Below are 13534 nucleotides of genomic sequence, written 5' to 3'. Positions count from 1 at the left end.
CCCTGATCAGAATTCCTCTCAAGCTTGCCTTGTGTTTATCATATAAACACCCCATCACACACTGGGCAACACACACATGCACATCCATGGGCATTGAAGCATTGTACACACATGCATACAAATGGGCCATCTATTAATACACAAAGTTGCATGTGTTAAAATATAAATAAATAAATAAGAACACAACTTCCTGACTTTCTGTCTCTCCTCTTGCACACGATGAACAGACAAACACACTGGAGCGCACACACATGCACGGGTGCACACACACACTTTGCGCTGGTCTATCACTGGAGGACAAGGTCTGACCTTCAGCAGGGACCCGCCCCTGTCACCTGCTTAGGAAAGATGGGCATCACATCTGTCTTTGTCACGCTGCAATTCTCACAACATTTATTCAACCACTCTGACATATATGTACACAAAAATACCTTCCACGTCAAAAATGGTTAAGGTACGTGTCACATAACCGCCGAGTCTGGTTTGGGACCATTTCTATACGTCGTATCCCTCTCTCTCCTCTAAAATTTCCTGACTCCTCTGCACTGCTCTTATCAAATAAGGGCACAAAACTGGCCAAAAATATATTATAGGATGCATAGGCATGAGCAAGTGTATACACACACAAACCCAGAGCGGCCTGGTCCCAGAAGAGTCTATGTGGTGGCTGCTGCCTATGTGAGTGATGGATTTATAATGAAATAGTCACTCTCCTCACTCCTTCTCCTCTTGGTTTGACCTCTTTACATTCTTGCCCCTTCTCCCCTCCATCCAGCTCACCCATTTGACTCTTTTTTTTCGCTCTAATTTCCTTCTCATCTCTCATTCAAAGTTATATAGAAGGACAAATGGTGAAGGTAGCTACATTAACAAACTCACAGTATGGAGAGTAGAGTTTTTAGTGAAGACCTGAGAGCAAGAAATGTCACTTCCAAACCTCTGAGGGAGCATCAATCATATTTTTCTGAAACTTTGCCTCTCTTGTGCACCCTACCTATCCTATTCCTCCTGTCTTGTATTTGCATTTGAGGAGATGGCCCCCTCTCTCTCAGCAGGGGGGTGAACACATCAAAGACAGCAACAGGTGTGTAGTGTCAAACACAATGCCAGGACCCCCACTGTGGTGTCTAGGGCGTCTTGGATAAAGGCTGTCAGAGTCCTCAAAAACTGCCACAAAGTTATCTAGGAAAGGGTGCATGCAGACACTCACAGTCACACACACATACACAGGCACTTATTTGAAATCTCTAATGATGAATGGGTGTTTGCCAGTGGGAGATGAAGGCAAAAAGAGAGTAGAGAGAGGGTAGGGGGTGTTTCAATGAAGGATTCACCAATGGTTGTTTTAACCCCTGATGCCTCATCTCACTGTGAGTCATTCTGCCCTCCGAGGCTCATCTCTGCTATGCTACCGGTGATGTTATTGTTATTGAGAAGCTTTGGTATGCTAAAGAGAGAGAGACAGAGTGAGACAGAGAGAGGCAGAGACAGAGAGAGAGAGAGAGAGAGAGAGAGAGAGAGCATTAGTAGGAGAGAGAGAGAGAGAAAAAAGAAATAGTGTGTGCCACCTCTCATTGGCATAAATACTTGTTTACAACAAGACATAAATTGGCACCCTGTCAGTCAGTGTCTCTATTTCTCTCTCCACTCACTCCCTTCCTCTATTTCCCTCTCTGTCTCTATCCGTCTCTCTCTCTCTTCTTCTATCCCTCTGTGCTGCTAAGCGTATTACAACACTCCCTGGTTCAGCCCTCTCTCATTACCATATTCTAATTACATTCGTTAAGGGGAGCATTTGGGAGTTTAATGAATAAATTTGAAAGATGGGTCTCCGTGGCGATCTTTAGGTGTGTCTCCTCCTCAACCAACTCAAGATGGGGGCATATGTGTAAGCATGGGAATTTGTGTGTGTGTGTGTGTGTGTGTGTGAGATTGTGCACCTGTTCAGTGTGTGTTCCCGCTCTCAGTAAATATCAGTGTAGCTTCATTTCAGAAGAAACAAACAAATCTAGTTAACTGCTGGAGCTCACGTGGAATCCTCTATCTAAAAAATCAATTGAGAATTCTGTTTGTATCTCCCAAATAAAGATTTCATGTCACTTGTTTGCTGTTGTGGAAAAAAAAACCTGGAGCCGCCCATGTTGAAGCTATGAATTTTTAACTCTCCTCAAGCCTCAAAAATAAACTGCCAAAGACAAACATCAATTTACAGATGTACAAATTGTCTGCAATCTCTGATCTATCTTTCCCACCGACATCTGACCTGTAGACTAACTGGGAGATGGACAGGTGACGTTAAAACAATCATAACTAAAAGTAAACATGAAAGGTTATCAAGGTTATCTTCCACCGGTGTGCAGTTTGATCTGTCTCTGCCAAGGATGATGCCCTGGGCTGTAGACCTGAATAGACTGTTACTAAGGGCCCACACTCACTCTTTCAGGGTATTGCAAAATGTAATATACCCTTCACTTGGTTTAATAAAGAGGTCCCAACTGCATTCACAATTCAGGTGATTGCCAGTTTGTGCTTCAAAGAGTGAATGAACAAAAATCACCCCTTGCACACTTGTTTTTAAAAGCTTACAAATGATGCATGTTCATTGGCCAACTGCCACTGATTACTGACAATTAAACAATACCACAAGTAACAGTTTAAGGTACTAAATCTAATTTACCCATCCCCAAAGGATTCACTTTTACTGCAACTGCACTTCATTACAATGAGGCTATTTTCTTCTATGGCTAAATGCATTCCTTTTCAAATCCCAAAAAGGATTTACTCATTTTCTTGTTGACTTGAACAGATTCATAACCACAAATCAGGACTTGGCAGAATATGGGTAATGTCTGGATTTTCTTTATTGCATCTTGTGGTAAAAAGTATGGATTTGTTTCATTTAAAATTCTGCTTGATGTGAACCAATCCATCTTGAAACTTCTTTATCACTTTCACTTTGCTGAAATCCCTGCATCAAGGCCAGACCATACTCACCCATAGATAATAAAATACATAAACAGTGAGATGCTGTAAGTAATGGCAACTGATAAACACATGATGCCATTAATAGTGTATTATATAGCATATCTGTAGATGCAAAGGGGCTCCTCTTTACAGTATATTTACAGTGGTGACGCACTCCACAAGGTAGAGCCCAGTGTCATCACCCTCTTTTCAGGTACTGTGAGTCATGCAGTGGGCGCCCAAGTATGTTAGCTATCTTTATACTTCTATAAAATGTAAGATGCACATAAGTATATAAATAAATAACAGGGGATGAGAACATTTTTTACAGTTTCCACTAAACAGCAGCCATATCCATTTATATTACAGTTGTCTGTGGAAACTATCATGGCCTCTGGGAGATTTTTGTTTGCTTAAATCTGGTTGTTTTCAATGCATATACCGTAGCTCTGGCAAAGCCATTTAATAATTGCTCTAATTTAAGGCACTTTTACAGATTGAGATAGAGAGATAGACATCAGTCATTGTCTGCTGTGCTGTCCTGGTAACGTTCCACCTCATATGAACTGTAATGGACTGTGGCTTTCTAGTTCAGCATGCAATAATACCTTAGAGAAGGCAAAGATAGGAGCTTAGAGCTCAGAGAAAGTGATGCGGATGTTGTGTACTGGACAATGTTAAGACTTGCTAGATGCAGTTGGTCGACAGCTAGCTAATAACTGTTTCTGGGCTGGCATATCTTGCTCTTGCCAAGTTTCACCTGTATACTGGAGCAATGAGCTAGCATGTCCACTGGATCGTAATCTAATATGTGGAGTGATATTGCTCCAAGCATTAGAGAGACTATGATGCTGCTAGCAAAAACTTTTACTGTCAAATGCTTACAGAAATGAATGAACACTATTCTCAGTCTCTGTAACTTGGCCAAGCTGCAAGTGAGACAAGTGAGATGCTCTCCCTTCCATATTAAGTGTTTGTCATCCCCACCACCCACAGCTTTTTCTGTACATTCAAACAATTAAATATATGCACTGTCAGTATGCAAATGCTGCATCAGTAGCCCTTATACAGTTGCCTCCTTAGAGCACAAGATGATAAATCATGTATTGCTGCTGAGCTTCTCTTCAACTAATGACACAGCTGCATTACAGTACACAACTTAGTACACAGCTAATACTGTATATGCAAAGAGACAGAACTAATCACACATGCACACACTTACATGCACACACACAAACAAATGCCATTGTTTAATCCCCCAGGAATCAGTGCAATTTGATTACCGTGACTTTTACAAACACGCTCCATATGAAAGTAGACATTCCATACATCAGCAAGAAGCAGGAGGGAGCAAGACGAAAAGAAGGACAGATTCAGGGGTAGGTGGAGAAATACATGATAGAACTGCAGTTTGAGAGGAGAAAACCCGGGACACACATTGAGATCTCCTGAGTGAAATTGTTCAGATATGATAACCTTGCCTGAAAGTGCAGCACATGCACATACTGTACAGAACGTCTCAGCCTATGGAAAAGGGGGGGAGGGATAGGGTGTATTTACCAGTAAATGTACACATTTCCCAAGCTACATCAGGTGAATGTGTACATTTCCAGGATAATGTTAGTAGAAAACAATCACAGCACTATGAGATTCAAAATCATCACACTGTGTATTGGGGATATGATGCAGCTGGCAGTCCAGCGTACGCTTCTGGCTCAGTTCCTGTAATAAAACGAGGTCTTAGAGCCACAGAAGATCCAATTAAGTAGCATTATAATATCAAAAACCAGCAAAAGCTAAAACATATGCTTGGTAAGTTTTCTTATATGCCATCACATTTGACCTAAATCATGTTATCATTATAGGAAGATAGGACACAAGTGAGGTAATTTTTATGGCTCCTAATATGTGAAAAGCAGATATGAAATACTTTTAGTTACAAACATCCTATGATTAAGAAATGATTTTGATATTTTTGAGTAATTTAATGCAATGCTATTTTTAAATTAAAACACTGATACACACATAACACATATAAATTATTTATTATATTTATTATGTCATATCATATTAATTTTGTTATGTTATTATATTAAATTATATGTCAGCACTGTTTACATAAATGATGGTCGTATGAGACATTAGAAACACCTCTTCATATAATACACTTCAGTATGAATCCACCACCACTTCGACCTCAATATTAAACATAAAGTTTAATTTTTATTACCTTTCTTACAATTTTAACAAAAACATTTTCAATATAACTTTAACCTCTGCTGTATTAGATTGCATTAGATTGTACAGGTGTGCCTAATAAAGTGCCCAGTGGGTGTATGCTGGCCTCAAAATTAAACTCTTTAATTGTATAGAGTTTACTAAAACTAAACTCAGTGATGCCAAAAACATGTTGATAACGCAACATGTTGTTCTGCTGTTTACAGAGTGCAATAAACACAGCAGGAGAGCTGAATATTATATGACTACTCAGCTCATTAACTGGAAAACACAGAGATTATCACATTTACCTTGAAAAATGCTACAAGTCAATGTTAAACACTAACCAATGCTGGCTGATAATTCACATTTACTACTAAATATCAGTTTTTACTATTCCCTACATGCACAACTCAGGTAATAAATAAAAGAGTGAATTGATAATTAAAAGTAAAATGAAATTAACAGATTTAATATAAAGTTTTCTGAAACCACCACAGGAAGGTGAATTTTCTTTTGTATTTTTCTTCAGCAATAAATAATATTGATTTTATGCTGACAATACAATCTGGAAAACACATAGTCTTACCAGTTTTAATTAAAAATAAAGCTACATCTTGCAAGTGTTCATTAGTGAGTTAAAGATTATAAGGCCAAAGCATTCAGATTCACGTGATATCACATTAACAAATCTGACAATTTGACCTTACAGCAACTTTACTGAGCCCAGGCAAACCTGGTGGGATACACTTTGCAGCCTATGTATGTGGAGATGGATTGTTTTAGTATTAAATATTTGTCTTGTACAAATGTTTAAATGTCTTAACTGTCTGGATTAGCTATGAGTTAGGCAGCTAATAATGTCGAGGCAACTTTCCATAGAAAACATGGTTTGTGTACTCACCAGCAAACATCCAAATATGTGTGATTTGTGGTTTCTGAGGCTTTAAATATATCAAAATTATACTGCAGTAGAAATTAGTGTGTAAAAACTCTGAAGAGACTGAATCAACACTAAGACAGCAACAACAATAAAAAACATAAATTGAAAAACAGATTAAAACTAACAATGAAACCAGGAAAATGCACATTGAGTTCATGTTGTTTAAAGGGATTTGAAGACTAAACAGGAGTTACTGGTCAATATGTATATGTACATGTAATATATACAACTGCTGAACTATTTTCTGAAACATTTGACAAAGTATTTAGAGAAATGTTAAATATATATTTAATAATCATGTGACAAAAGCTGTTGAACAGAAGTTAGACTTTGACATCTACAGTATGTATTCTTTTTTTCTACACTGGAGTGGTAACTTAGCCCATTACTGCAGTGAAGCAATATCAGTCACCCGAAAAACCTCTCAAAAGACTCATATAGTCTCAGGTGTCCACAGGTATAGTGGTATATATATATATATATATATATATATATATATATATATATATAGTATAGTATAGCATCGATATAGTTTTACAGTAATATACTGCCAAATAATTGTGCATCTTGAGACTGCCATGAAGGGAGCGCATCAGCAAATGAACATGTGTACAAATAAACTAAACTTGAACCAAAAAATTGTGCAAATATTGTGAAAAAGACTTTGTCTTGTTAACTATTGTTTGCATCAAACTCAACATGACAAGTTGAAAAACAAAAAGATATCTGACACCTATCTACCTGAAACATAAACAGAGCATATTAAATATGTTCTGACATCACAAATCCTCAACAAGGCACATTTCCTTATTAGTCTCTAATGAGGCTGCAGATATTATTAAATCAAAAAACTAAAACACTAAAGGAAAGAATGCATGCAAATCAATAGGGTTCCACAGCCTGTGGTGCTTGATTTACTGTGTGATGCATTGTTGACATCTCACTGTTATTTGGTGAAGTAAACATGCAAATTTGCTTGGTGCTGCTGTAAAATACATTTGACACCTAAAGGCCTTGCAAAGTCTGTGGAGCTGAAAGTTATCAAAGTTAAATAAAGTTATAAAGTTATCTAGACAAAGCTCCACACATACAGTACAAGTTCTCAAAATGGGAGTACAAGGACCATCTGAGTGTGTGTGTGTGTGTGTGCACATGCACATTTTAATGCTTTATCTGTCTCCAATGAATTAAATCTAATTTACACAGGAGTCAGAGAATACAAAAATACAAAGACAATACAAAAAATATTGTCTCCACTGCACAGCCTGGCTCCTTATTACAGCAGACACTGCTGGTCATTCACTTCTTTTTGGCTGGGCTTGGAATCTAACAAGAAGTTATAATATAAAGACACACTCAAAGACAAACACATGCAGGCGCACACAAACGAGCACAGGCACATACCCACACACCCGCAGTCACACATTCCCACTGTTTAATATATTTCTGTGTCTCCAGTTAACAATATTTTGTGTCAAATTATAGTGGGCAAGATAAATCGTGGGTCTGTGCGACATGGAGAAAATAGAACAGGAGGAAAATGTGGGGCTTCCAATTGGGTAGGGGGAGAGAGGAGAGGAGAGGAGAGGAGAGGAGAGGAGAGGAGAGGAGAGGAGAGGAGAGGAGAGGAGAGGAGAGGAGAGGAGAGGAGAGGAGAGGCAACACTAACTGCTACCTCAGACACCTGGATTTCCTGACTAGACTGGTAAAACCTGGTTAATCCCAGCCCCTTGTGAACCTGTGTGTGCCAAAATATGTGCATGACTGAAACTCACTGAAATACTGATTGAAACTATCTATGAGTCATCTACGCACATGTCCAATTTACCATGTAGTCCCATTTGCGAATGAAAAGCTTGCTGCATAATTGCATGTATCAACAAGGAAATTAGATTTATGAATAGAATGAATCTAATTAATTCTTTGCATTGCTGCACATTTGATTCATACTGCCAGTTCAGTCAGCAGGGCAGTTTGAATTTCGGGAGTTCGAGCGGAAATGGGAGCCACAACAGACACAAAATGACGTTGGGTGTTAATTGGGCTATGCTTAGCTCAGAGAGAGATGGAAAGATAGAAAGAGGAGGAGAAAAAGTGAGAGAGGGAGAGAGAGAGAGCCTAGAGGACTAATTAGTGATTATAACTTGGCGCTCTCCAAACATAAAATATTTCTCAAGCCAAAAGACAGAGGAATGATTAAAAATAAAAGAATAGGAATCAAACACAAGAAGCTGTGAAATACCCCTCTGGTATTGTGTGTGTCCATACACATGTGTGCATGCATGTGCGTGCACAGCTGAGTATGTGTGCTGGCTTCTTTGCCCCCTCATTAAACTATGCTTTACACTAGTAAATGGCAACAGCACAGAGCTCAATGTCAACTGGAGAGGTTACAGCCATAGGCGGGCTCTGGGACACACACACACACACACACACACACTTACACACACACGCACAAATGCATGCAGCAAACCCATTTCATTTAAAGATTGGACTTTCTGTAAGTTTCCGAAGGTATTTTACTTTTGTCTTTGTTCCGACACAGCTGAGAACATGGAGCGTGGAAGTCTGTCCCAGCCCCGTGCCAGTTTGAGCTGGACATTAACAATTCACACATCAAAGTCATAAATCAAGGGCACCCTTCACCACAGTATAAATGGAACATAGTGGCCTGCAACTGGCTGTCTGTTGACTGAATCCCTCTGGATTTCCATAAAGGATCCATAGTATTTTTCATCTAGTCTTGCATTTAATGTCATCCCTACTTTGTAACTTTTTTTCCAAACACTTCTCCTGCCTCATGTTTTACCTACAGGAACAAAATGGGAAATATCTCTATGAAGAAAAATGTAGTAATACAGTGCCTGTACATTTAATCCAATGTATCTATTTATTGGCTCACACACCACAATAATGACATGAATAATAAATTAAACATACACATACTCTGACAGTGCAGGAGACATACAAAAAAATTAAACTCATGCAAGCTGAGACACATCAGCACACACAAGTGAGTGTGAATAGGCTCTAGATGCTTTTGTCTTTCACCAATTTTGTCTGACTGACAAGTTTGATTTTGCAAGCAGACACACTGACAATGCCATGTCTCTCTTTTCACCTTTGATGTACTGCACAATCATGAGCAGCGTTTGTGTCACACATGTAACATCGATCATACCATTACCAGGATTACACACACAATCTGTTACCATAGCAACGCCTACCCTTGATGCGCACACACTCATGAGGCAGATAGGCTAGTGGTCTAAAATGTATATATGCGTTTTGATCTCTTTCTCATTCAAGCAATTATGTTAGTGTCATGCACTGGCTCAACCAGACATGAGCGTGCGCAAATTGTCAACCAGCTGCCTTCACACCATAACGTTACCAATACATCACTACAAACAGAGTTTTACAGTAAAACACTGCATGCCATTTCATTAATACCAATATAATGTCTTTTCTCACACTTTCTTTTTTTGCACTTTTTGCATACACTTGAGCGGCATGTGGAGCAGACTCGCATGCAAAGGAACTGTGACAGACGGCTGTCGGCTGTGTGATGTACTGAAGCTTTTACCAACACATTTGACAATTGCATCATTTGAATCACAGTGGGTGGGGGCTGCTCTGAAGTACAGACCTTTAAAATGCACATTACATCACACTACACTGTGCACATTCACATAGCACATGCATGCAAATTTCATTGTTTGAATTTGATCTTTCTAAAGGGATTTTATTTGCCACTCAACTCAGTCTGGCCTTCTAAAATATGAGTCATAGTGTCAAGGGTCCAAATAAAAGAGTAATGATATATTTTCATGAGCTGGAGTCCCCAGACCAGATTCTAAAGTTTTTCTGGATTTGAAAATGTTTGATAGTCTCCTTACTCTATCATCAGTCTGCCCACCTGAGTGTGGTTTGTTATCTAAAACTAGTCTATAGTCTATTACCATGGACAGATACACATACACCCCCAATCTATTATTGAACAAAAGGCTCACGGCTCCGCTCAGACCTTCAGGGAGGAATCCATCCCTCCATCCCAGAATAATTTCACACATCACTAGATACACAAAAGAGAGAGAGGGAGGAAGAGAGGGATGGGAAGGAAGAGGGGAAAAGGACAGAGAGGTGGAGGAGTGGATTGGGTAAAAATGTATGGGGCCACAGCTCGGTGCTCATGGGAAGACCGAGCATCAAGGGGAGTCATGCATGACAAAACAGAGATCAGAGGATCATAGGCAATCATGTATATGTGCAGGAAAACAAATGCACATGCATGCACACACATTCACACTCGCACCGACCACACAGATAAACCAAGAAAAAGGTGAAAATAAGGACAAAACAGATGAAGACTTGTAAAGATTGGGTCTGACTTAATCAGAAGCATCCAGGCACAGATTGGCAATCTTTTTATCTAACACACACTCCTCTTCATATTCTATCTCTCTCTCACACACACGACGAATAAGAATAAGAATAACAATAACATTTGTAATTCTACATGCAGACAGGTATGAACACCGTGCCGAAAACAAACACATAAATACTGAAGACAAGTAAACAAAGAACAATTCTCGATTTCCTTACATATAAGTGGAAATAAAAAAATTCTATGGAAATCCACAAAAGCATACATGCACACTCATCAACACACAAGTGCACACACCGAATTATTACTGGGAGTTCTGGGCAACACACTATTCACTTTATGGGCAACATCTAGACCAGAACAGTATTATATTTTAGGATAACAAATGCACACACTCAGGGGATGTGACTGAATAAATAAACTGAAAGCTTCAAATTTGACAGCTAACTTGACAGCTGACAGCGGATTGGACTGGAAATCCCACATATAAAATAGCGATACTGTTCAATTTATGGTGGACGTATAAATGCCATGTGTACACAATTGGATGACCGATGATGATTTAAATTCTCGGTATGCTGCTGATGAAAACTACATTACTTCTTGCAGTGTCTTGCAGTACAGGCAGATAAAAATCACCAAACATAGAAAAAAATCAATACTTTTCTTGCCATAGCTACAAATTAATCTGCAATAACATGGAGCTCTGTGTATCTCTAACAGGCACACTCACGTATTACTAGAAACACGTAGGCCGAAAGACATACATGCACCAGATGCACTGCAAGCATCCACACTACTGCCCATAAGAAAGCACCAAGCAAGAGGAGCAGCAGACACAATGGAGTGTTTAAGTATGCAGGAAACTTTATGCCTGGGTGGAAGAGGAGCTTTGAAGGAATCCACTGAGGGACACCCAACCTCCCCCTGAACCGAGCCTGTACCTCCTCATCAGAAAGAGAGAGAGCTATGGAGAGGGAACGCGTGTGAGAGGAGAATGAGGGGAGAGGAAATGAAACATAAAGATAGAGAGAACTAGATGGTGAGTTGGAAGGGAGAGTGATGGAAAAAACAAGGAGGCAGCAACAAGGTGCTCTGGTCTAGTTTCTGTGCCTTGTGCACAATTGCTCTTGGTTAGGTTGATATGTCCCTAATCAGCAGTGGCCATGTTATTCTGAATCACACACACACAGACACACACAGACACGCACACACAGCACACACCGCCTATTCATGTGAGCACATTGTTCAGTAGGCACTGTGCTTAACACCCGGTATAACCTTCATTGAGATGGATTGCATGAAAAATGTAATGACTTTCCTGAGAGAGAAAAACCACAGGCCAAATCAGCTTTGCATTGCATAATAATGCTGGACTTGGTAATCAATAACACAAACACACAAACACACATCCATAATGGAGTGCACAGACTGCACATGGAGAAAATGTCTCAGCAGAGGCCAACCACATCACAATGGATGGAGCAAACCACCAGTGAAGAGCTGTGCAATGCATAAACAAGAGCTATTGACGATAAATGCCTGCATCCATTTCCACCCATCAAACACTTCCCTAAGCTAACAGCTTAAGTCTGGAACAACATGCAACTCTGAAAAGCTTTTCACACCCCAAATGTTTAGCTCAGGGTTATCTTTGGCCTTGAATAACAGTTGTCCCAATCTAATTTGGCCCAATTTTACATTGTACCACTTAGCCAGCAGCAGTATTTAAGTTATCTATTGTTCATGCTGCAAATATGATGCTAATTTTGGCCCAGAGCAGGGCAACCTCAGTCCTATATTAATGAGTTGTAGCCATGTTGGTGTGAAACCTTGAACAGTCAGAGCACACTAAGTTCTACAATGTGCTTAATATCGAGTAAAGTGCAAAATAAGGCTTAAGTTATGTAAGTTAGGTAATGTTATCATTAAATCCTATAGGTGTATGGTCACTGCTTTTGTTATTCATACCTCACAGACAGCTTTTTATTTTTTCCGCCTTCCATTTTTTAGTTTTGGACAACATTACACACTGTAAGTAGAGCATCATTTTCACACATAACACAAGGCGAAAAAAGTAACTATGCACAGATATGTGCCACACATTTCTGTGGTTGCATAGCAACAATGTTAGGTTCAGATAACAATCTTTATCCTACTGACCATGGTCTTTTGAACCCAGAAACATCCAGCAGTGGAAACATTCATGTGGTAGTCTCATTTCTTGTTTCCTAGCCTCTAAGCCCTATAGTTTTAGACCCAGGAGCACCTGAATCCTTTGCCTTATCCCAGAGTTGTTTGGATTACAAATAGAAATAGACAGCAACATGCCAAATTGAATGTACAGCTAGTGGGATTTTGGCTCAGAGCTCAGTTTTTTTTATTTCCCAGTGTCACAGTTTTAGGGTCCCATAATGAAAAGCTGCCGTTGTATTTGTTTACCTCCTCTTCATCTCTCAATGTGACATTAGCTAGATATGAGTCACCAGCAGAAACACTGAGTTCAGCTCGCTGTCATGGATATTTCCGTCTTAAGTGTGTCTCATTCTCACCTCGTTGGTGTTCCAGCGATGGCGCTCCTTGGGCAGAGAGGAACATTTTGGTAGACATTCTAGCAGCTTCTTAGGAAGGTAGATCTTCAACTGGCCTGGCTCACCTGGAGCAGAAGGGAAGGTGGGGGTGGAGAGGGGGTGAAGATAAAAGAAGGTAAATGAGGGATGAGTAGGAAGAGGAGAGACATTTCTCATCAGACAGAGACACTGTGAGGGGAGAATACTAAAACAAAGCATCACTGGGATCTGGCTAAATAAAATCACAACAAACTTCTATTGTGTAGCATTTTTTCACAGGTTCATGTGACCTTAAGTAACGGAATTTGAAAAGAGATTTGTATTTGGACTATGAAGGGCATAAGCTTTAATTAATTTTGGTACATGCAGTGCTTGATTTTTAATAACTTAATGGGAATTCTTATTTGTCAAAAATGCAACTAAGAACATTTTGGTTAGCAATAAAAAGAGATG

General features: G+C 39.5%; 1 protein-coding gene across 2 annotated transcripts in view; it reads right to left on the bottom strand.

The window, feature by feature from the left end:
* The window catches only part of LOC113153639 (calmodulin-binding transcription activator 1-like), a 50420-nt gene that overhangs the window by 30576 nt on the left and 6310 nt on the right, over nucleotides 1-13534 (bottom strand). For both annotated transcript variants that reach the window (XM_026347324.1, XM_026347325.1), the window contains exon 3: nucleotides 13064-13167. In XM_026347324.1, the coding sequence (XP_026203109.1) occupies nucleotides 13064-13167 (104 nt within the window). The remainder of the gene's footprint in view (nucleotides 1-13063; nucleotides 13168-13534) is intronic.

This window comes from Anabas testudineus, chromosome 5 (assembly GCF_900324465.2).
Source record: "Anabas testudineus chromosome 5, fAnaTes1.2, whole genome shotgun sequence".
NCBI lineage: Eukaryota > Metazoa > Chordata > Actinopteri > Anabantiformes > Anabantidae > Anabas > Anabas testudineus.
This window is presented reverse-complemented; position numbering and strand designations above follow the sequence as displayed.